General features: G+C 36.4%; 2 protein-coding genes across 2 annotated transcripts; both read right to left on the bottom strand.

Annotated features, from left to right (window-relative positions):
• Positions 1–430: 430 nt before the first annotated feature.
• LOC132013889 (tigger transposable element-derived protein 1-like) lies at positions 431–5,738 on the bottom strand. Its single transcript, XM_059394302.1, is given in 2 exon segments — positions 431–1,803; positions 3,980–5,738. Coding segments are annotated over 2 exon segments (1,773 nt in total). The 3' UTR covers positions 431–1,789.
• On the bottom strand, positions 431–24,138 carry DUSP19 (dual specificity phosphatase 19). The gene is made up of 4 exons (XM_059394304.1): positions 23,727–24,138; positions 17,834–17,880; positions 11,844–11,996; positions 431–6,879 (listed from the first exon to the last, which is right to left on the bottom strand). Exons 1-4 carry the CDS (start codon positions 23,950–23,952, stop codon positions 6,640–6,642), a joined length of 666 nt encoding a protein of 221 aa, XP_059250287.1. The 5' UTR covers positions 23,953–24,138; the 3' UTR covers positions 431–6,639.
• Between the last annotated feature and the right edge of the window lie 1,980 nt (positions 24,139–26,118).

Below are 26,118 nucleotides of genomic sequence, written 5' to 3'. Positions count from 1 at the left end.
TTATGCATTTTCTAGCAACAGCAGAGGCTGGTGTGGTTGAAGCAGTTACGGAGAAAGCAGCAGCAATGAGGTCAGAGAATAATGGGTGAACATGGGAAGTAGGAGCCAGACTGTGTCCAAATAATCTCAATGCTGTCTAGAATATTCAGTAGTTTGAGTAATTTAGCATATTCTCTTGATTTAAAATACTAGAATGTTTTATTGAATTCTGTCATTTCATCCACAGTAATGTCAATTATAAAATCTTACTTTACTTTTTCAATTCTTGAAGCAACTGCCACAACAAATCTCCACAGGCCTTTAACTAACTTATATTCCAAAATGTATGATTTTGTGTCCTGCCAACAGGTTTAACCCAGAATTTGACAACAAATAGGTAGTAAATCTTTTAAAATAACCTCAAAGAAATACATATATTAATAGCAGAAAATAGTAAATATATTATTTTTTATTAAAGTATATCAATACCTAGAAACAATAAAGGGTACATACATTATAAATACAGATACAAAATAAGTAGGTCAAAGAGTCACTTGAAATAGAAAACTTTTTAAGTTATTCTTAAAAGTATATCAATGGAAAAAAACATAAATTTGTTAACTTTAAATGCCCCTATATGTACTGTAAGAATATATAACTTTAAGATCTTCTTGTTTAAATTCTTAAATAACTAGAGTGACTAAATATGTTCAGGATCCTTTGGGCACAAAAATTATTTAGACTCACCTAACAAACCAAATACAGTTGACCTTTGAAAAAAATGAGTTTCGACTACATGGGCCCTTTTACATGCAGACTTTTTTGCAGTCCAGTACCATAAATTTATTTTCTCTTCACTATAATTTTAATATTTTTTCTCTAGATTACTTTATTAGAATACAGTACATAATGTATCACCTGTTTACCTTATTGGTAATACAGCTTCCGGTCGACTGTAGGCTATCAGTAGTTAAGTTTTGGGGGAGACAAAAGTTATACATTGATTTTGGGGAGAGTTTGGGGGAGTCAAAAGTTAGACGTGAAAAAAAAAAGTTATACATGGATTTTGGGGGGAGTCTGGAGGAGTCAAAAGTTATACATGGAGTTTTGACTATGTGGAGATTTGATGCCCCTAACCTGTAATTCATTATGCTGTATTTCTGTTCTTTTACAATTTTGCTCATAAAGGTGTTAATTCATTAATTCAGAGTAATACTGTAAAACAATACTGTGACTTGTATTTGCTACATTTTGAATATTTGGAGAAGTTACTTTTGAGGGGGACTTTATATATTTGAACCATTTGAGTTACTAATAATCACACTGACAAATTCAGAAAATTTCCCCACCACCACTGAAATTATCCATCAGAATCACAGTAAGTTCCCTATGTCACATGCAAAAATACCTTCCAAGTTCTATATCCATATATTTCAATCAGGTTCAAAAGGGAAGAAGGGATGCAAAAGTAAAACTATAATAACAATTTTAAATACCATACTCCATTTTCCCTGAAATTTTTGTCTTTGAGTTAGTATAATGGTCTAAATTTTGCCCCCCCCCCAAAAAAACTAAGAAAAATATTTCTTCGGTCTTCCAAAAATTTAAATACTTCTTGGATTTTCAACTCAAATTATATGTAATCACAAACCTATAATAAAGCACAAGGTTAGCAAAACATTAAAAAAAATATTAACCTCAAATAAATATAATTTTATCTTATGTTATAGTACCTTTATTCTACTCACTTTTTTTAGCTTGCTAAGAAGACTCGAGATTTCTTTTCAATGTTTAAAAGCAACTGATATTTTCATTTCCTCTTCCCTTTAAAAATGGTAGAAAAATCTATTTTAAAATAGAGGCAAAAGCTCCTTGAAACATTTTTCCTCGCCTCAAAACAGACCTATATTTGGTATATATATATTTTTTACATTTTTAAAAAAATATTTTTTATTTGTTTATTTTGAGAGAGAGAGAGAGATAGAGTGAGAGAGAGGATGAGAGGGGAGGTCAGAGGGAGAAGCAGACTCCCCATGGAGCTGGGAGCCCAATGTGGGACTCAATCCCAGGGCTCTGGGACGATGACCTGAGCCAAACGCAGTTGCCCAACCAACTGAGCCACCCAGGCGCCCTTTTTTTACATTTTTAAAATGAAAGAGGATCAAAATTAAACAATTTTCTTTTTATAACTAGGTCTGACAGAGTGACATATCCATGGGACACACAAGAAAAATACTGTGTGTGTAATTTTTATACGTATATATATACATATGTGTGTATATATATATGAGACACACCATTGCCTTATATAGTACCCCTAATTTAAAAGACTGCATTAAATTCACTTATCTATTTATCTATTTTAGATAAGCAATTACTGTCATTTAAGATAAAACAATACTGATGTTCAAAGTACTTCTGTAGATGATACGGAAGATAAGTGTTTGCCCCATAACCAGATAACTACAGGCAACAACTAAGCACACAAACCAGAAACATAAATAATATACTATTCATTATGAACAAGCTCTAGTCAGGCTTCATATCATATTTAATGGCTAAAAACTAAAAAGCACCTAGCAGAAGAAATAAATGCTTTCATGTGAATAAAAAAGGTTCACTTAGCAAACCCTCAGCAATACTAACCATAAAGACAACATTACACATCAGCCTCTTAAGATTCTTAAGATTCTATCTCCTTGGTCTGCTTCAAAGAGCTCACTATAGGTTGATTACATACATTTATGCTACTTCTCAAGAGAAGCAAAGTTCATAGCTTTGCATGTGATGGCATCCTTGACAGGATGACAGGATGTCTCAAATACATAGAGGTACTCAATGTGCACCTTCCAACTTACACATAGGAATATGCTTGCTTTCTATAATGTGTATTTAAGAAGAGCTCAAGACTTTCTTAATAAAATCTAGATGGCAATGAAATTTTCTAAGTCATGAAAGACTATCTGAAAGCTATTAAATAAATTCTATCTTAATTACTGTAATTTTAAGTACACCTTATTCTGAAGAATTCAAATAATATCTTTAAGCAAATTTATAATGTACAGAGTTTAGCCTTGCCAATATGGAAACTTAATTTAAAAAAGAGAGAAAGAAAAGAAAACTATTCAAAGCCTCTAGCCAGAGATAAAATTGTAAATCATTTTAGGCTTTCTAACAAAGTATTTAAATTTTCATACAAAACCATAACTCTTCTTTCCTTAAAAATATATTCTCTAGTAGAATACCAAACTAGAAAAGAGAGCTGAATAAATCATACCTAAAGCATGATCTTTCAGTGTAAAATATTTTCCCACAGATCCAAGGAGACCAAAAACTATGACATATAACCCAAAAACAGAAGCCTAGGGACCCAGGATATGAAAAACATAAGAGGGGCGCCTGGGTGGCTCAGTGGGTTGAGCCGCCTTCGGCTCAGGTCATAGGGTCCTGGGATCGAGTCCCGCATCAGGCTCTCTGCTCAGCAGGGAGCCTGCTTCCCTCTCTCTCTCTGCCTGCCTCTCTATCTACCTGTGATCTCTCTCTGTCGAATAAATAAATAAAATCTTTAAAAAAAAAAAAAACATAAGAGACCACCAGATCACCAAAAGAAGCATAAGCTCACATCACATAAGACAGAACATCTATACAAAAGTTGTAAAAATAAAAAATAAATACAGGCCATAGAATTAAGTTAAAAGTGAAAAGTCAGTACATTTTCATGAAAGGATATAAAAACTTTGTGAATACTGTAACCACTATGTAAATACAGGCCTATACCAGAGATACTGTGGGTTCAGTTCCAGACCACTATAATAAAGCAAATATTGCAACAGTAAGTCAAATGAATTTTGTGGCTTCCCAGTACATGTAAAAATTACATTTATACTACACAGTAGTCTATTAAGTGTGCAATAGCATATTTTAAAGAAACAATGTCTATATCTCAACTTAAAAATATTTAAATTAATTAAAAAAATTTTTATTGCTAAAAAATGCTAACCATCATCCGAGCTTTCAGAAAGCCTTAATTTTTTTGCTGGTGGAGGGTCTTGCCTTGATGTTGATGGTTGCTGACTGATCAAGGTGGTGGTTGCTGAAGGTTGCGGTGGTTGTGGCCATTTCTTAAAATAAGACAATAATGAAATTTGCCTCACTGATGAACTCTTCCTTTCACGAACAATGTCTCTGTAACATGAGATACTGTTTGACAGCATTTTACACACAGAACTTCTTTCAAAATTAGCGTCAATCCTCTCAAAGCCTGCTGCTGCTTTATCAACTAAGTTTATGTAGTATTCTAAATCCTTTGTTGTCATTTCAACAATCTTTACATCATCTTCACCAGGAGTAGATTCCATTTCAAGAAACCACTTTCACTGCTCACCCATGGGAAGCAATTCCTCATCCATTATAGTTTTATCATGAGATTGCAGCAATTCAGTCACATCTTCAGGCTCCACATCCAATTCTAATTCTTTTGCTATGTTTACCACATCTGCAGTTACTTCCTCCACTGAAGTCTTGAACCCCTCAAAGTCAACCATGAGGGCTGGAATCAAATTCTTCCAAACTCCAGTTAATGTTGACATTTTGACCTCTTCCCATGAATCACGAATGTTCTTAATGGCATCCAGAATAGTGAATCTTTTCCAGAAGGCTTTCAGTTTACTTTGCCCAGATCCATCAGAGGAATCACTATCTACGGCAGCTATAGCCTTACGAAATGTATTTCTTAAATAATAAGACTTGAAGGTTGAAATGACTCCTTGGTCCATGGGTTGCAGAGCAGGTATGAAAACAACATTAATCTCACTGTACATCTCCATCAGAGCTCTTGGGTGACCAGGGGCATTGTCAATGAGCAGTAATATTTTGAAAGCAATTTTTTTTTCTGAGCAGTAGGTCTCAACTGTGGGCTTAAAATATTCAGTAAACCATGTTGTAAACAGATGTGCTGTCATGCAGGCTCTGTTATTCCATTTATAGAGTACAGGCAGAGTAGATTTAGCATAATTCTTAAGAGCCCTAGGATTTTCAGAATGGTAAATGAGCATTGGCTTCAACTTAAAGTCACCAGCTGCATTAGCTCCTAACAAGAGAGTCAGCCTGTCCTTTGAAGCTTTGAAGCCAGGCATTGACCTCTCCTCTCTAGCTATGAAAGTCCTAGATGGCATCTTTTTCCAATATAAGGCTGTTTCATCTACATTGAAAATCTGTTGCTTAGTGTAGCCACCTTCATTAATTATCCTAGCTAGATCTTCTGGATAACTTGCTGCAGCTTCTACATTAGCACTTGCTACTTCACCCTGCACTTTCATGTTATAGAGACGGCTTCTTTCCTTAAACCTCATGAACCAACCTCTGCTAGCTTCAAACTTTTCTTCTGCAGCCTCCTCACCCCTCTCAGCCTTCATAGAATTGAAGAGAGTTAGGGCCTTGCTCTGGATTAGGCTTTGGCTCAAGGGAATGTTGTGGCTGGTTTGATCTTCTATCCAAACCACTAAAACTTTCTCCATATCAGCAATAAGGCTGTTTCGCTTTCTTATCATTCTTGTGTTCACTGGAGTACCACTTTTAATTTCCTTCAAGAACTTATCCTTTGCATTTACAACTTGGCTGACTGTTTGACGCAAGAGGCCTAGCTTCCGACCTATCTCTGCTTTTGACATACCTTCCTCACTAAGCTTAATCATTTCTAGCTTTTGATTTAAAGTGAGAGACATGCGACTCTTCCTTTCACTTGCACACTTAGAGGCCATTGTAGGATTATTAATTGGCCTAATTTCAATATTGTTGTGTCTCAGGGAGTAGAGAGGCCCGAGGAGAGGGAGGGATGGAGGAAGGGCCAACTGGTAGAACAGTCACAACACATGTAGTATTTATCAATTAAGTTCACTGTTACTGGGTCTGGTTCGTGGCACCCCAAAATAATTACAATAGTAACATCAAAGATCACTGATCACAGATCACCATAACAAATACAACTATAATGAACAAGTTTAAAAGACTGAAAATTATCAAAATGTGACACAGAGACACTAAGTGAGCAAATGCTCTCATTAAAAATGGTGCCGACAGACTTCTTTGATGCAGAAGTACCACTTTTGATTTGTAAAACACACATCTGCGAAGCACAATGAAGTAAAGTTCAATAAAACAAGGTATACTATATCTGTATAGTATACCTATACTGTATTAACCTGCAGATTTGGGTTATCTCTTTTGGGAGGTTTAAGGTATTAATTTTTAATCTCAAATTCTTTACAAAGAAATTTACCTCCCTCTGAAATAGTAAGTCAGGTAGTACTTCAAATTTTTTCCTTCATGGAAACAGTTACTGCAATAGAAAAATCTTTTCATGCTCTAATAAAGATTTTGAATGTAAATCTTTTTTTTCTACAGAAATCAATTATTGGTAATATATCTTCTTCTCTTAGCAAATTAAAGAACTGTTGAATCACATATTTAATACCAAAGAAAACATGATATAATTTAAAAATGTGTTTATACACCAGCTCAAGACACTCAATTAACATCCATTTCCACTTGAAAAACACAAGACAAAAGGAAGTTTTTCTGTCTACTCTTCAAAAAAGGGGACAGGTGGCTATAGGGGCTAATTCAGCAATTAGAATTGTCCTTTATCTGCCGGAGTTTAACTTATGAACTGTCACCCCTTTCTAATTCCTGTATGTTGTCACACTTATTGCTTTCTTTGCCCTCTTGGTATGTACGAAGCTGCTCCATGAAGCCAGCATTTGGACATATGGAAGGCCTTGCATTTTTCACCAAAGAGAAAGCACTTGTAAATGAAATTTCTTCAGAATTCATCAGGAAACCTATTACAATTGCAGCAGCCCTGGAAACTCCTGCATTACAATGAACAAGAAGCACTCCATCCTGCAATAAAACCAATCAAAAATCCCCATTATTCACTTAGAAAGGTTATTAAATCACTTGTGCATTCTTATGCTACTTGAAATTATTAAAAATACTCATTTTATCAATTTGTTTGATTCAATGTATTCAATGACCAAAACACAATTCTTTATAAGCAATGAATGGAAAAAATCAATTAATCCATCAAAAAACTTTTCTTCCTACGCCCCAGGGATTGAAATGCTTTGATAATGTATTTGGAATTTTGAAAAAGGTATCTTTTATCAAACTGAAGTAATCTAGTAAAGTATATGTAAAAGCCTGTGTTAGGAGATACACATCCATAAATAAAAGTCACAGGTAATATACGTATAGAAATAAATAAAACCATAGTCATAACATTAAACAGAAAGACCCAAACATCATAGGCACACAGTGTTCCTACAAAGAAACCAGTGTCACTGGCTTGGCAATCTATGTAAAATGACCAGAAAGGAAAAACTTTTCTACCCTCGGATATACTTTATTCTGGAAGGGAGTAACTTAAAAAAAAGTTAAATTTATGAGGTAGTAAAATGATGACACAAACAGCTCATGACAATGTGAAGTAGAAAAGGCAATTAGATACTTTAGCATCGGGTCAATAAATGAAAAATGTCTCGGATAACTTGCAAATGATACTTTACATGTGAAAAGGGACATGGTGCAAGACCAATGCTGATGGGTAATACTGCATTAATAATGAAATGATGGAGCTGATGGAAAAGCACTCATCAGGCTGTCTTGTCTCAGGCTTTTAAAAAGTTAATTATCTAAGCAAAATGAAGTGAACTGGAAGCACACCTTACAGAATTAGAAATTTTAGTTACTTCATTTCCTGATTCTTCTTTTGGTACAACACAAAAGAAAGATTGGAACAGGGTAGGGAGAAAAAATAAAACCTAAACTAAGTCTCTACCCAAAGCATATATTAACAATACCGTATTTATGACTCATAGGATCATTTCACTTTTGCAAGGTAGTTTTCTCACAATTGAACATCTGTTGAAAATTCCTTTCCTAATCTATTGCAATAAATTTACAAATGCTTCTCATTTCAAGAAAACCAAATGATTCACAATAAAATTAGTTAATCTTTTGAAAATCCCCATATCAAAAAGACAATTTCAATTGTTTTCTTATATATATGATTATTTCCAAATTTTAACTGTTTCTGTACAGGATGGGCTAACACCAATAGTCACTATACATACATGCAACTTTCTTACTTTGTATAATAGCTCATTTTTATGAGATTAAAGGCATTTAAAAATCATATTACAGTAAATTATGAAAACTAGCAAGGAACTTCTTTTATCTCAAAACAAATCAGATGTTCAAAAGAAACCTAAAATTGTAAGCGAAATAAGAGATATCATTCAATGTCATTTTTAATATTTCCTGACTACATACTAGTCATTAGTTTTGAGTCACAATATGTCTTTGCAAATGAAACAAGCTTTATTTTCAGCCTTACATACTATGTATCCATGGTCGGCTCATGTTTAATAATGTTAAGTATTCCTGGGTGGCTCAGTGGGTTAAGTATCTGACCTAAGTATTCTCAGGAAAGTTACTGGCTTTTGATCCCCCTTCAAAATAGTAATAATTTAAAAATTTATAAAGAAACTTTTTCTTTTACACCAGTTATTGTCCTCTGCCTAGAAGGCCTCTGCTCTACTTCTTGGTCTAGCTAATAGTGGGTTCTATTCTAAGCAGTCTGTCTCTTTCTGAGTGAGATGGGGTCAGGGGAATACCTTAGCCATCTTTGTATGCTGTGTCCTTAGTGCAGTTTTAGGCACATAATAGATATTCCATAAATGTTTGCCAAGCAAATAAATTAATTTTGTTTTTCATTTCCAAAAAGAAAGTGTTCTCTTAAAAATTTGAATCATCATTTTGCTCTGGGCAGGTAGAAATCATGTAAAAGTATTTCTAGTTTATCAAGCATTCTTTGTTCTCATGCTGTTGTAAATAACTTTTCAACTAGACTGCAAGCTCTGTGAGGGCAGTAGTATGTATGTTTCCCTCATATCTTCTCAGAATAAGTAATTAATATTTATTGACAGATAAACCAAGCCAAGTTTAGGTCTTTTTTAAATGAGTCTTTTGATATCAAATGTTAAAATATATATATATATATATATATATATATATATATATATATATATAACCAGTAGTTACGTCTACACGGTGTAAGGACAGTAAACTTTTAATTATCTGTATTTTTAAATTTTTCTACAATGACATTGTTTACTTACATCCTGTTTTTAAAATCACATCACATAAAATGAATAATAGAGTAAACATGGAATATCAAATACACCTTTTCATATTAACAAAACCTTCTGCACATAAAAATAGGGAGTCAAGTAAATTTTCATAAAAGAACTCTTAAGGCCACAAAGGTTACTCTACTACTTTCCTCTCATGTGTATTTCTGTCTCTTAATGCAAAAACCTAACAAATAATGCGTGAGGCAGAGATAGAGGAAAGGCAGAGAAACCAAACAATAGGGTTTTACAAGTACAGAAAACAATGAGAAAAGACATGGGAAAAGAGAAGAGAATCCTTTTGGCAGCTGAATGTGGAAAGATAAAACAAGTAAGTATAGGGCCTAGAAAGGTAGTTTTAAGACATTTAATTCACTGAGTAATCACATTTAATAAAATCTGTACATACAACAGAGAAAGTTGTGAAAGGATCTCTTCTAGAAAAAAATGAAAAAATTCAAGAATTCTATTGCTAAAACTAAGTATGTATTACTCTGAACAGCAGAGTTTTCAGGGCAAGGAAATATAGGCTGAGTTTAGGACTGCAGTATAAAACATAATGCTTGAGAAAATTAGAACAGATTATGGAATTCTAATACATTTTATAGCAGAAACATTTTAGGTACCTCCTCAGATTCTCTTGGTACCATCACGTCATGGACCCTAAGCTTCTCCACCTCTGCCTCCACTTCTTGGCCAACTGCTCCCCTTAGGCCTGATGAGTTTTGCTTGCCTAAGAAGGCCTGGCTCTTCCCCTGTGGTGGTCTCTGCATAAACAAGTAGGCCCTGAGTTCTGGACTCTCCTGCTGCTTCTGAATGTGGATGAAAAGTCAGACCACAGACTACTGAGTTTGGCTTCAAGGCAGCTGCTAAAGGAGTGGATTGTTGTAACTTGGAATTGTGGTATTAGTTACCTCCCCGTGGGCAAAGTTTGATCGTGTAGAACAGGAGCTGACAGAGAGCCAGATGAATTCTCTCTTCTCTCCCTCCCAAAGTCTGTACAGTGGTGCAGTTTCTTTGTCCTCCCTGCCGGAATGACTTCAGGAGCAAAGGAGGTACACCTCCTGAGCACCCAACTCTTTCACCGGCAGCTCCCTGTGCAGTTGTGCTGAGCAAGGAAAATGCATCATCCTTTCGCAGCTTCCCAACCTTTCCTGAGTCACCTCCCTTTCTTCCCACTCTCACTGCCCATGGATTCCCTCTTTCAAATGAAGCACCAGCTCTTAATCTTTTTCTCGGGTTCTGTTTTTTTAGGAAACCCAAGAAAAGGAAACTTTTAATTGATTATTACCCTTTCCACAATTTACTTGCAACATGTACATGTCTTCAAATATGAATATGCATATGGATGATGCCTACATTTTTCTTTTACCATTTAAGGCATATTCCACATCTCCTTAGAGAAGCAGCTAATAGAGAAACATGATCATGTTTATTTTTAACACTATCACAACTGACACACTGGAATGTTATAATCTAGACTTCATAGAGGTTTTCATAAGAGAAAACACTGGCCAATATTAGGCCTTGAATTAGAAACCTTCCTCCTCTTCTTTTATCTAAATATCCGCTATTAAATAAAGCTGAATGACAGAGTTGAATAGATTTATATTTTCCAGATAATCTAAAGGAAAGCACCTAGAACAGTGCTGGACATGTAAAGCATTCAGTAAATTTTACTAAATATAAAGAAGGAGGGGCAAAGGAAGAAAAAAAGGAAAGGAGAAAAGGTAGAAGGGAAATCATTACCCAGATTCAACTAAGCTGGATTCTGATGTTAAGTGTCATTAATTGTTAGGTACCCCAGGACAGTTAACTTTTCTCTGTAAATGCTTCTACATTCCCATCTACTTATGTCACATAAAGTTTGTAAGAATTATATACTAACTAAAAGTGACCTCATTTCAAGGTATAATTACTAGTAACAGCCAACCTAGAAGCCCAGTGTTAACTTGGATCTATTACCAAAGCTGAAGTAGGAGATTATCTGTTGGTCTTTTAAAATCAGAGAACCAATGGACAGCTTCTTATCAGCATTTTCATACAATCTCAATAGAGCAATACACATTTAGTCTTTAGGGCACCCTATAATTTTCTATTGTTAAAAATGCATAAATTCAATATCCCTACCACACCCATAAAAATGCAAATTAATCTTCATAAATACATTGAAAGGACTACAGCAGCGTCCATCCCATACTCCATCTGATTATCTTGCAAAGTGGTCAGAGAGCAGGTAGTTATAAACCATCGAAGGAAATCTAAGTACATATAAACACAGGAAAATTCAGTAAGTGGAGAATTTCATCTCCTACCATTTCTCAGGAAGCTATAGGAAGATGAGAAATTAATGTTAAAAGTAAGTATCTCTGAGTGCCTGGGTGGCTCAGTGGGTAAAAGCATCTGCTTTCAGCTCAGGTCATGATCCCAGGATCCTGCATCCGGCTCTCTGCTCGGCAGGGAGGCTGCTTCCCTTCCTCTCTCTCTGCCTGCCTCTCTGCCTACTTGTGATCTCTCTGTGTCAAATAAATAAATAAAATCTTAAAAAAAAAAAAAAAATTGTTGGGGGAAATTTCATAGTGATTCTCTATGTATTCATTATAAAGATTGAATAATGGACTTGTCTTTTAAAATTTTTGCCTTTGAAGAACTGTGGACCAAAACAAAACTTACCTTCATTTTCACTTGTTCAATAAATTCAAAACATTCTGGAAAATAAGACAGGATATTGGTTTCAGGCAGATCCAGTATAGAAATGTTCTTATATATGAAGTCACCAAGGAAAGCATTTTCAACTCCATATGCAACATTGAGAATATGAGTCACCTTAAAGAGAAAAAAAAAGATGATTTTTAAAAACTTAGCTATGAATTAATATTAGGCAAGAGAATGGGATGTTGAGATTTGTAACAAGGATAAACAATTTAAGTGTAATTCACTTGAATAATATGTGCAGGAAGCCACCTCTGATACCTCCCTCACCAGAAGTGCTAATTCTCTGTATTCCCATAGCACCCTCTACCCACCCTAATTATAACTCTCCCCGCTTTGAGATTATTTGTCTCCCTGATGGCACTAGAAACTCCAAGAGGTTAGGGACCATGTTTGGTTTACTCACTGTTATAGAGGTAAGCACTGTGAGGGGCACCTGGGTGGCTCAGTGGGTTGAGCCTCTGCCTTTGGCTCAGGTCATGATTCCAGGGTCCTGGGATGGAGCCCTGCACTGGGCTCCCTGCTCGTCGGGGAGCCTGCTTCCCCCTCTCTCTCTGCCTGACTCTCTGCCTACTTGTGATCTCTCTCTGTCTCTGAGTCAAAAAAAAAAAAAAAAAAAAAAAGTAAGCTCTGTGAGTGAGCAGTGACCTTAGCACAGAAAGCACCTAAAATATTTGTTGGGAAAATCAATGAATAGCCATATAAAAAACTTGAATAAGGGAAGTATATCAATAACACAATTCCCTTTCAGTAACTAAGTCCCAATTTCCCTTCACATTCATTAAAAATACGATGGTTCTCAAGAGTGGCCGCACCGGAAAACAATATGGAGGTTCCTCAAAAAGTTGAAAATAGAGCTACCCTAAGACCCAGCAATTGCACTACTGGGTATTTATCTGAAGGGGCGTGTGCACCTGAATGTTTATAGTAGCAATGTCCACAGTAGCCAAACCATGGAAAAAACCTAGATGTCCATCAACATATGACTAGATAAAGAAGATATGGTATATACAGACAATGGAATACTATGCAGCCATCAAAAGAAATGAAATCTTGCCATTTGCAATGATGTGGATGGAACTAGAGGGTATTATGCTAAGTGAAATAAGTTAATCAGAGAAATATAATTGTCATGTGATCTCTCTGATATGAGGAATTTGAGAGGCAGGGTGGGGAGTAGTGGGGTAGGGAAAGAAAAAATGAAATAAGATGGGATCAGGAGGGAGACAAACCATAAGAGACTCTTAATCTCAAGAAACAAACTGAGGGTTGCTGAGGGGTGGGAGGGTAGGGATAGGGTGACTGGGTTTTGGACATTGGAGAGGATCTGTGCTACGGTGATTGCTATGAAACCTGATGATTCACATACCTGCACCCCTGAGAAAAATAATACATTATATGTTAATTAAAAAAAAAAAAAAGAGTGGCTACACATTTGAATCACTCAGTGAGGTTTTAAAAGATGTCAATGCCATAGGGCCTCAAACCCAGAGCTTCCAGTGAATGAGTCTGGTTGAAAGGATGGTCATGAAAGATTTTCTTTCCAATGGTACACAAAAGCAAACTTCTACTCCATCTGTGCATTTGAGTTCCTTTCCTACAGCCTACCAAGCATATGGAAGGAGCCATGTGGAAAGTCAGTTAAAAGATTCCAAAAGTAAAATGGATCAGGAAAATAAGGCACTGTTTCTTGTTATGACATGCTTCACTGTGCTTATTCTCTCTCTCAACATGGGTGTTAGGTTTTGCCTGATCTCCGTATTTTCATGTACTTCACACATATTTTAGACTATGTGTCCAGCTCTACCTCTCTTGCCCCTACTATTCTCATAGATATGGTTCTGACAGTGCCATACTCCTCCCCCTAGTACAGTTGACTGCATTCAGGCAGACACCCAACTTAAACAAGACTAACCAAATTATTTGATCCCCAAACTTGATAGCTATAAGATAACCACTTTCTTTTAAGTGCTCAAAGAAGCTGCAAATTTTCTGCTCCCAAATAATAAGAGTAGATTTGCAGAGAGGGACCATGATGCCTGTGGGAGAGAAGCACCATCTTGCATGGCGTTCTATTCTCCAGTATAGCTACTTTCCGCCCTCAGATTCCAGAGATCCCCCTAAAGCATTATACACGTTCTCTTTCCTTACTCGGGTTTCTGTGCTTCCCAACCCAGGATTTAGGCCTTATGAAAACAGGCCATAGGCCATTTACTGACCTAACTGCCTTGTGGAAGAAAAACAGAAAACATCTCATATGTCTACTCAAGAAAGACTCTTAAATAAGGAGACAGGAGAAACTAGAAAGAAAGGTAAAAATATTTTTAGAAGATAAAGTCTGAAATGTCCTTCTGTTTTCCCCAGTGAAGTCCTATCTATGTCAAGTCACTCACAGCCAGTATACTTCTGACCAGCATTATGATTCTGCCCTTATTATGTAACAGCTTCCAATGTTTTACATTATCGATGTGTTGGCCTTGTCTTTACAATTGTATTGTACATTCCCAAAAAACCAGGAATGAGGAATTTTATATATGGATGTATTCATGTGCATATATATATATGCACAAGCGCAAACACATACACCTCTCACTATCTATAGATCTTCACAGGATTATGGAGAAAAACAAATGACAATCTTGGGAAAACCTGCTGAAAAGTAAAAGTGCTTTACAAATATTGTGGATTACCAATGCCTGGGGAGTTTGGGAAACTGCTGGGAAATGCAGTTTACATGTGTATTGATTAGTTCTGATTAAAAAGAATGGTACTAGGTCACAGGTGGTGGTGGTAATAGGCATCCAGTCTAAAACCCTTTCTAAGCATACTTCCAAAATGTAGTTATGGAGGTCCTAACAATGATTGCTCTTGGGAAGCCTTCTGCAACAGGGATAGTAGTAGCCCCTTATCGAGAACCTAGTATGTGCCAGGATATAAGTTATCACACTTAATCCTCACAGTTAGGCATTCTTATTTCCAATTTTAATAAATCTTGTATTTTGAAAATGGTTAAAAAATCAGAACATTATAAAAAAGAAACATAAAGAAATCTTGCTCTCACCATGTCCCTATCTACTCCATTATCTCCCACCTTAATGGTAACCACCTTTTTGGTTTTTTGTATATCTTTTAGAGCATCTTTAGACAAATAATTTATTCCCTTTCTGACACAAAGGCAACACCTTGGGTTCCCCTCTCTCTTAAATTTATCCTGGGGATTTTTTCATATCAGTATTTACTAATGTTCTTTTATATAACTATACTGTATTCTAAGTACACTAAGTACACTATTGTTTATTTAAACAGTTCACTATCAATGAACAAGTAGGTTGTTTCCAATGATTTGCTATTATGAACAATGCAGCAATAAGTAACTTGGAACATTTTATGTTATACTCAACCTTCCATCTTTCACAGTGCTTTATAGGGCACACACCAGGCACTTGGATACCTTACCAATAAAACAACTACTATTACTATACCCAAACATTAAAATGAAATTCCTATTGAAATTTCTGAAATGATCCTCCGCAAGAGAATTTCTATTAATTATAGCACTTTACTTAAGTTCTAGAATATCCCTTCGAAATGTGCCATCCATTTAAGTGAATAATCTAGTTTTGCCAAATCACTAAATTTTTCAATAAACCCTCTACTTAGCTGCTCAGTTTACCTTTGCTTCTTTTAGGCCTCTAATAGGGCCACATGTACAGAGACAGAGGGGTCTTTTATTTAATTTTTTAAATCATTATTTATTTATTTGTTTGACAGAGAGATAGCACAAGCAGACAGAGCAGCAAACAGAGGGAAATGGAGAACCAGGCTCTCTGCTGAGCAGGGAGCCCAACATGGGGCTCAATTCCAGGACTTCGGGATCACAGCCTAAGCTGAAGGCAGCCACTTAACCAAGTGAGCCAACAGAGGGAATCAACCAACAGGCGCCCTCAGAGGGATCTTTTAAACAGCTGCTTGATTCACATCACCCGGGTGAAAGCAAATTTGAATTGGTGTACCCTAAGAGGGGATAGATCATGAAACACTTGCCAATGAATGAATTTATCAGTTTTTTAATTTTTCATTTTTTCCTTGAGAAATATTAACTTACTAAACAAGACTTTGAAACTTATTCTACTTATGTTAATCCATCTAAGATGGATTCTATTAGGAGATACAGTAATTCTCATAACCATATGCAATTCCAGGCCATTATCTCTACTGTCAGGCAGTTATAACGGTTACTGCAACTGCCCCCTTAGTTTCTCCACACTAGTTTGTGCAACACTCCAATTTATTTTCCACAATGCCTCTGACAAGAACCTTTCAAATTGCAAATTTGATCCTATTACTCCCCTGGGTAAAGAATTTCAAAGACTTCTGGAAAAGTCCAAAGCGTTTACTCTGGTTTACATGGACTTTAATGATCTTACTCTTGCTTACATGTCTGGCCTTGTTTCTTGGTCTCCTTCTTTCTCACTCTCTAATTCCTGGGTTACTGAAATTTTCTTTTTTTTTGTAATTTTTTTTTTTAAGATTTTATTTATTTGACAGAAAGAGAGCGAGATAGGGAGAGAGGCAACACAAGGAGGGGGGTGAGAGAGAGAGGAAGGCTTCCCGCTGAGCAGGGAGCCTGATATGGGGCTCGATCCCAGGACCCTAGGATCATGACCTGAGCCAAAGGCAGACGCTTAACGACTGAGCCACCCAGGTGCCCCTGAACTTTTTTTTTCCCATCTCTGAAAGCACTGACCTTTCTCTTCTGGGCCTCCAAACAAAGCATTTCTCCTAACTGAACACTTTTCTGTCTGCTCCCTCCCCATGCCATTCTGAGCAAACTTCAGTTATCATTCCCTCCAGGAAGATTTCCCTGATCTTACAATCCCCAACCCAACCCAAACAAACATGGACAAAGGGCATCATCTCATATGCTCTGCAACAGCACCTGCATTTCCCCATCAAAGCACAAAATACACTGGACTAAAGCTGCTTATTTGTCTTTCTTCCCTCTATGCCTCTCAAATCATAAGCTTCATGTGACTAAAAACCTCTTGCATTCTACAAATCACAGCAACTCCATGATGCTGAAATACTGTTTGACAAAATAGATGGCTGAAATTTTTTTAGTAAATTCTGAAATAAGTAATAAATCACATAGTTGAGGGTAGGAAAAGATAGCATTGGGGAAGAAGAAGTGATTATGTGAGTTGGGACTCGGGCATGGGTAGGTCTTGGACAAGAAAAGAAGAGGAAAGTCTATCCTACACAAAGGAACTACACAAACAGAGTTAAGAAAACATGCTTCGAAATCTGGTTCATAAGAATACATGAAGGGAGGGCACCTGGGTGGCTCAGTTGGTTGGACGACTGCCTTTAGCTCAGGTCATGATCCTGGAGTCCCGGGATCGAGTCCCACATCGGGCTCCCAGCTCCATGGGGAGTCTGCTTCTCCCTCTGACCTCCTCGCTCATGTTCTCTCTCACTGTCTCTCTCTCAAATAAATAAATAAATAATCTTTAAAAAAAAAAAAAAAAAAGAATACATGAAGGGAGACAGAGAGAATATAAAATTGGAAAGACAGATTATAAATCCACACATTTTAATTAGGTACAATAATTGTTGCAACTTTATTAAAATGACAGCCAAAAATGTTATCAATTAAACTCTGAAGTGGGGGCCCCTGGGTGGTGCAGTCGATGAAGCATCCAACTCCTGAGTTTTAGCTCAGGTCACAATCTCAGGGTCGTGAGATCAAGCCCCACATCAAACTCAGTGAGTAGTCTACCGAAGTTTCTCTCCCTCTCCCTCTGCCCCTCCCTGTGCTCTCTCTCTCTAAAACTAAATAAATAGATTTTAAAAAACCCCAAGTCTGATATGGACTAATAGTTTCCTAAATAAATGTAAAAATTAAAATACTTCCTATCCATTGTGCCAGATCTGAAGCATTTTTTTTTTACCTTGTACTTTTTCAGGGTATCCAGATCATGAGCAGCATCTTGTGACCCTATAAGAAATAAATCATATCATCTTGAACATAAAATAATCATTCTAACTTTTTAAATTAATTTTTGCAGCAATTCTATTAGTTATTTATTTTAAAAATGCAACTTGGAAGGACCTCAATCCAACCTCTAAAAGGCAATTTAGAAATATTCACTCAAAAATGTTCATCTTGCGGGGCACCTGGATGGCTCAGTTGGTTAAGTGTCTGCCTTCATCTCAGGTAATGATCCTGGGATCCTGGGATAGAGCCCCACATCATCTAGCTTCTTGTTCAGCGGGGAGCCTGCTTCTCCCTCTCCCTCTACCACTCCTCCTGCTTGTGACTGATCTCTCTCTCTGTGAAATAAATAAAATCTTAAAAAAAAAAAGAAGAAGAAATAAAAAATGAGGATGCACAGGCACCTGGCTGGCTCAGTGGGTAGAGCATGTTACTCTTGATCTGAGTCATGGGTTTAAGCCCCACATTGGGGGTAGAGTTTACTTAAAAAAAACAAAAACAAACAAACAAACAAAAAAAAAAAAACAAGGAAAATGCAGAAGAGTATCTATGGCATGGAAATACATTCTCAATATATTAGGTGGTGATACCATTAGGTTACAAAATCTATTTTTATAAAAACAAACAATATGTAAATGCCTAAAAATGGACAGGAAGTATAGAACAACATAGAACAAATGTTTACAGTGGGATTACAGGTGATTTTTTTTCTGTATGTTAATTTATATTTTTTTACAATAAATATTTCTTTCTTTTGTAACTTAAAAAAGGGTATTTAAAAAGCCATCCACAAAAAAACTTAATGCCCTTTGGTTTGGGAATACCCAATAGCTTAGAGCAAACACTGTTGGTCTATGAATTCTAGCCACTTTCCGAGTACCAATAGGGCTACCCCCTTTTACCATTTCTTCCTGTCAAAGTTGGCTCTCCAGATCTACCAAACCTGGAAAAGGACTCTAACTAATAAGCAAGTCCAAATAGGAGATAACCAGTTAAAGTGAGTTAAACAATTTGAAACTGAAAAAATTGGACATTTACTATTTAAAGATTTTAAGAATTTCTTTCCTAAGTTAGGATCCATTTCTACGCACAATATTTTTCTTACCTTACCGAAGGAATCTGCCAGCTTCTATTAAGTGATTTTGGGTAGCTGAAAAGCCAGTAATCTCCTTGTAACCTGAAACTCAGTTTCCTTACTGAGCCTACATTTAACTTTATTCCTAAATGTTAGCCTATGAAAATATTAACATTTGTTAAAAGCTGGATGCTGAATACATAGTTGTTTGTCATATTATTGTCTTTAACTGTCTATACCTTTGAAATACTTCATAATTAAAAAATAATTTTGGGGGGCACCTGGGTGGCTCAGTGGGTTAAGCCTCTGCCTGCGGCTCAGGTCATGATCTCAGGATCCTGGGATCGAGCCCTGTCAGGCTCTCTGCACAGGGGTGGGGGGGGGGGGGTACTGCTTCCCCCTCTCTCTCTCTCTCTCTGCCTCTCTGCCTAATTGTGATCTCTGTCAAATAAATAAATAAAAATATTTTAAATAAAAAATTTTTAAAAATAATTTTTCAATTTTATGCAGGAAGTTCTAACCATCTCCAGGGGGAAAATGGCTTCAAATAAATTAAATGTAAATAATCTCTTAAATAACAATTAATTCTACTCTGCCTGTCTCTTTAAAGAGAAAAAAAAAAGGAAGCATGCATGAATGAAATTCTTTAACAATAGATTGCCATTATTATATTTATCACAGCTGGATACTTCGATCATTTCCATTAAACACACACCCCAAACACAACAGGTTGATTACATTTCAGAATTGGCTGCTACATTTTGAAACTCACTTCCAGAATATGAACTCTATTGAAACAGAATTAGTATCCTTGAGGCCAAATAAATGCAACTTGTATGCTCTGCCTTTTCAAACAATAAGAAAATTATGAGTGTTAATAGGTGGGGAAACAATTTTAGTCAGCATAAATGGATTTCAGATCATTGGTTTGTATGTTACATTTATTACTTGGTAGTATTACAGTTCAAGTTAATTCTCTCTAAATTCTAGATATAAACATCAGCTTTTCTCCAATTTTAAGTGACTGGTTTGTGTTAGAGTCCTGTGTTAAAGTTTTATTGGAAAGACACATTAAAAAATAAATACTATAAATCATATATCATGACAATTGTTTTTTGTTATTTTTGTTTGTTTGTTTTTTAAAAGATTTTATTTATTTATTTAACAGAGGGAACACAAGCACAAGCAGGGGGAACAGCAGAGGGAGAGGGAGAAGCAGACTCCCCACACAGCAGGGAGCCTGATGTGGGGCTCAATCCCAGGACCCAGGGATCATGACCTGTGCCAATGGCAGATGCTTAAACAACTAAGCCACTCAGGTGTCCTGACAATGTGTTATTTTTGTGTGTGTTCCTTTTTTTCCTGAAAAAGTAAAATGTTATTCTTTTATAAACTACCTTGAGATTGAAAAATAAGTATCAATTTTAAGAATTTTACCGTTTTAACAGTGCTACATTAATCATAATTGTGTTAAAACTCATAAAACTAAATACCAAGTACTTTACTGTATGAATAGTTTTGAAAATAATTAAAAAGTTGATGTATAAGGAAAGAATTAAACAAAGAGGGCTAATAATAACAATTTACAGGGTTGGTTTTTTTTTTTACATTGATACTTCAAGCCACTAATATTCATTATTTGGCCAAGGATTCTTATGGAAATATAAAGAGGTATTTATAGTATTTTGCCGTCATAATATACATATCATCTGTTTCTGTTTAAGAGATTCTTTTTATGGGGGCACCTGGGTGGCTCAGTCGGTTAAGCCTCTGCCTTCAGCTCAGGTCATGATCCCAGAGTCCTGGGATCGAGCCCCACATCAGACTCCCTGCTCAGTGGAGAGCCTGCTTCTCCTTCTCCCTCTGCCTGCCAGCTCTGTCTACTTGTGCTATCTCTCTGTCAAATAAATAAAATATTTTTTTTAAAAAGAGATTCTTTTTATGAAAGTACTAATTATTGTATAAATTCTGATATAGTATGTCTTAATTTATAAATCACTATTTTCTTTCTTTTTTTTTTTATAAATCACTATTGCCATCATCACAAAAACAAACCATTATTGCAATGGAAAAGAAATGATATCCAAAAAAGAAATGTTTTATTTGAGAAAATTTGTAGGAGTGAGCATTCATAAATGAATAAACACAGGAGCATAAATTACTATAAGGATAAAGTAAAAGAATATTTGCGGAAGAACTGCACAAAATAAAAGAGCTAAACAAATTTAATTTATTATCACCTCCCAAGAATACGGGGCTTCCTAGATATCAAAAATTCTCCATACCCTTATAAAAGATTCTAAGATTTTCACTTAGAATTGAAGAGAGGACCTCAAATATCACCAGTTGGGACTTCTTAACAGAATATATATATGACAAATAATACATGTACTTTTCAACTACCCAAGAGAAATGAAATTTTCTACTTTTACAAAGTAAGTTGGTTTTAAGAAAAGTCCTAGTTATTTTGTTGTAGAAATATAATCTTAAAAGCCTAGGACAAAAATGCTATAATCTTTTTGTCAACTTGTTGGATAGTTCAAGGGCCTAGATAAGATTTTTGAAATGCAGAAGCTGGTCTGAATTTATGAGATAACTGAAAAAGGTTAGTTTTACGGCTTCACTTTCTTTATTCCCTGCAGAAAACAAAAATTAATTTTATATAGTCCTAGGTGGAAGTTGTGCTGCTTTGAAGAGATAAAGGAAGCTCTTTGAAGTAACCTAGAAACAATCCCCCCATCTCCAGAGAGAAACTCAGTCTGGTCAGAAAAAACCCCTGTATCATTCATGTGGAAGAACTTAAGATGTAATCATTCATGCGTCCCTCAAGAATAAGGCACTTGTAACTAGGCAGAAAAGGGTCCATCTACCTCTCACAGGAAAGGAGGGTGTACCTAATAAATATCCCATTTCCTGGTCCAGAGAGGAGACCATATAGGGTCTAGTTTCAGAAATCTCTCCCAGAACTCTCCCAGGATTCTGGGAAGGGTTCCAATACCAATATGAGAATACTACCTTGATCAACTCACTTTGGATTAAGTCTAGATTAAAAAATCATAAACAGGGTGCGTGGGTGGCTCAGTGGGTTAAGCCGCTGCCTTCGGCTCAGGTCATGATCTCAGGGTCCTGGGATCGAGTCCCGCATCGGGCTCTCTGCTCGGCAGGGAGCCTGCTTCCTCCTCTCTCTCTGTCTGCCTCTCTGCCTACTTGTGATCTCTCTCTGTCAAGTAAATAAATTTAAAAAATCTTTAAAAAAAAATCATAAACAAAGTTCATGAGAGTGAAACGGTATTTTAAAATTCTACAATAGAATTTTAAATCATTATTACTACAATGGAAGCCATATAACTGAAAAATGTGCCTGGGCGTATTTTCTTTCCTAGAAATGGTGTGCAAGTCCTGGATGAAACTTTAGACTAATTAAATGATCCCTTGATTTTCATGGGGCTTCAGAAACTTGTTGGAAATATTTATTTAAAATGAAAGATATCTCATGTAGCAATTCATGTAATACATAATACAATAAAAACTCATATGTATACTTGCAATTAATTTGTTTCAGAAACTTTTCACAACCTCAGGATAAACCTAAGAGAGAAACAGACACCTTTACTTTAGTTTTACAGGTGGTTTCTTGGAGGACCAGAAAGAACAAATGACTTGTGCTAGTTTATTTACCAAGAGGTAGAGCAGGACTGAAAACCTGGACTCCCTGAGGAAGTCTAAACGACAATGCAGAGCAGGAGTGGATCAGACTTGAGCTTGAGGTCCATCCAGCTCTGTTATTTACTAGGTGTGTTACCTTGTGCAAATTATTTGACTATTGTTAAATTCAGGTCCCATCTGTGAAATGGAGCTGATAATCCCTACTTCCGAGAGTTTTTTTAAAAGATGCTACTGTGCACTTCACAACAGGACCTGGCTATTTCTGACTCCCAGTTCAGTGTTCTTTCTACTCAAGAATGGCTTGACTGCATAAATACTGGCAAATCATTAATCTTTCCAAGTCTTAATTTCTCTATTCACAAATGAAAAATAATTCAAATCCTCTTGAACACACTAATTTTTTTTAAAAGAATGCCATGCCACATTCTTGCCAAGCTAACAAGTTTGAGCTTTTCATAACTGTTTCATTTACTATTTGCCAACCGTGCTTTATGTAGGGAAGCAATATTCTTCCTAATACAAGAAATTCACTATCAAACTATCAAATTCATAGCTATGAAATGAAAACACAATTTCTCCTTAACACTCCAAAAACAGGTACTTCGATAGAGGTGGCTATCGGAGGCATGCATTCCATGATTTGTAACAGCAGAGGCAGCAAACAAACATTCCGCAATTTCAAGTACTAACTTTTCTATACCCTTAACCCTTACTATTTACAGCTTTGCCTAATAAAAGCATTCTTTCTAATTTGATTATTTTAAAGGCTATATCCATTTATAATCCAAGAACATACAACATTAACATGCCATCCTCCAGAGACGAAAACAAAACAAAAAAAAAGGGTAAGTTCTAAAATCCATATGCCAGGTGCCATGTGGTACTAGAATCCATGCTTCTTATGGATATATTGTGGGGCAGAAACATCACCAGCCAGCTAATGGAAGTTCCCAATCTAAAAAAGGAAACATTTCAGCTTTTCAGCAGAATAGCTGATAGAACAGAATATTACACATTTGGGGGAAAAACAAACAAACAAAAAAAAAAAACCGATAAAGTAATGTCGCTAAAAGGAATCAATGAGTTAATGCCAAATCGATATACTCACCCAGGAGCAACCATGGCTTAATAACACCAATATGCAGGTCCAAGCTAAGATCCTGCACAAAACCACAACTACCCCCACTGCTCGGCTCTACTTCTTCCACAACATGAATTCTGGCATCTTTCCATGTTTCTATAATTTTCTTTCCAGTTAGCGTTGTCACCCTGGTACATTGCTTCCTGAGATTATCCCGGGAGAACGCTTTAATTTCCTGGTTAAGGGAGTGCATTACATGAGCAGTGGCTAAGAACAAAATACAAGCAAATCCAGCCAAGACTGGAAAAGGCCGGAACCTCTTGTCCCTTCACCGTCAAATTAAAAAAAAAAAACAACAACAGAGCCTCAGGTGTTCAATCCCCTCCAAGGGATGGCGGCCGCACACCGGAGACAAAGACTTCCAGGTCCGCTTCCCTTCAGCACGACCGAGTAAGGCGAAGTTTAATTGGCCATTGAGAAACGAGCCCCGATTGGTTGCTGTTTCTTCTTCCGGTCAGCCGAAAATCTGCATTCTTTCCACCGACTCCAACAATCTGCTTGAGTTTGTTATTGTTGCTGCTTAAATCTAGCTTTATTATTCATGCAGGGGAAAATAGAAGACGTAATTGGAGAGACGACGGGTATTTCCTCGCTCTCAAATGCAGTCATTTTCTGGCTGTGTTGTTGGATTGGCATCACTTGTGACCATAACCAAACGGGTTGAAGGAAGTATAGCAGCTGCTTTTAGTGGAAGGACAAGTGTTAGCGTAAATCGGATTACTTTGCGGGGCTCTTTTCGGTTTGTTGCTTATAGAATTTCTGCGGGGTTGCTGTAGATTTCGAAAGTAGTCTTAGGAGTTTTTTTGCTACCATTTCTAGGAAGAGCGTTTGTTGTGTAAATGCTTGTTGTATGAGTTTGTGAGATAAACCCACGAAAGTGCATTTTAATTTTTTCTTTTGGCCTGTTTTCGCAGCCGGTGGAGTCCTTTGTGAAGTGAACATACGACCGTTGTAAGTCTTCCATATATAGTTTCAGAGAAACGGGTACGCAGACATAAACATTTATAAAACAGATCAGTTAGGGAATGATAATTCTGCTTAGAAAAGAACGGTTTGTTTTGCAAAAGAAATCACAAGATTAAATGCGAATTTTCCTTACCTCACTTGAAATGCAATTTAAATGGTCTTACACATAATGTATGTTTACACATGTATGAAGTGAAGAAGTTGCACTACATTTCAAAATTTTTGTTGTTTTGAAGTTTTCTGATGTAGGATTAAGCCAAACTCCAGGCGCCTGGGTAACAAAGTTGGTCAATCAACTGCCTCTGACTCAGGTCATGAGCCTGGAGTTCCAGGTTCAAGTCCCACATCCGGGTCGCTGCACAGCAGGGAGTCTGCTTCTCCCTCTTACCTATCCTCTGTCAGGCTCGCTCGCGCTCTCTCTTGCTCAAATAAATAAATAAAATCTTTTAAAAAAAATAATAAACCATATTTCTCCCTGTTGAACAGTGAAATATAAGACCAGGCTATCTACAAGGTGCTCTAAAAAGAAGAACGGAAGAAATTATTTGCACCATTTAAACAATCATAGGTTCATCAAAATCAATTCAACCACACAGTACTCCATATGTTTATCATACAACAATAAAAACTATCAACTATTGAGCTCTTCCTACTTGCCAGGAACTGTGCTTGCAGGCAGTTTTTAGATTCTCATTGCTATCCATCAGGTGCTTAATGATGCTTTACACATTATCCCGTTTGATCTCACAACAAGTCTATTACAAATACAGTATTATAATCATCTACATTTTACAACTGAGCAAATTCAGATGCAGAGAAAGCAAATAATATATCTGATACTTCACAGCTCCTAAGTTTGTAACTACAAATAAACCTAGATTTGTTTTACTCCAATGCCTTAGCTCTTACTTTCTTTGAAATAGTGCCCCAACTCCCCAAAACTTAGAGCTAATGAATATTTGTTAAGTATCTGCTTTGTACCAGTCACTATCATAGTCACTGGGGATATAGCACTGAGTAAAAAAATAAAAGTCTCCTCTTTTATAGAGCTTGTATCCAAGTGGAGGGAGCAGATGGACAGACAATAAATAAATATATAACCATGTTAGGTCATGATTTAAGTGCTAAAAAGAAAAACTGAGTGAAATAAGGGAACAAAGTGAAAGGACAGTATGCTATTTGCTATGGGCCAGTAAGAGAAGGCCCCTCTGATAAAGTGAAATTTGAGCAGAGATTTGAATAAAGTTCAAGCGCCAGACCCTCTCAGCCATCTGGGAGAAGAACCTTGCAGATGGAAGAAATGGCAAGTGCTGAAACAGAATTGTACTGGTGGGAGGAAAGAGATGGAGATACACAAGAAGCTTAACAGGTGGCTAATGTGACTTCTAGGGGT

Source organism: Mustela nigripes, chromosome 3 (genome assembly GCF_022355385.1).
Source record: "Mustela nigripes isolate SB6536 chromosome 3, MUSNIG.SB6536, whole genome shotgun sequence".
Taxonomy (NCBI): Eukaryota; Metazoa; Chordata; class Mammalia; order Carnivora; family Mustelidae; genus Mustela; species Mustela nigripes.
This window is presented reverse-complemented; position numbering and strand designations above follow the sequence as displayed.

Bases quoted from the DNA above. Each gene is read 5' to 3' on its own strand.
- DUSP19 (XM_059394304.1), bottom strand. From the start codon at position 23,952: ATGCACTCCCTTAACCAGGAAATTAAAGCGTTCTCCCGGGATAATCTC. The intron at 11,997-17,833 runs GTAAAAAAAAAA...TTTCTCTTTAAG, and splicing joins ATACCCTGAAAAAGTACAAG to GTGACTCATATTCTCAATGT. The intron at 6,880-11,843 runs GTAAGTTTTGTT...GTTTTATTGCAG, and splicing joins TTGAACAAGTGAAAATGAAG to GATGGAGTGCTTCTTGTTCA.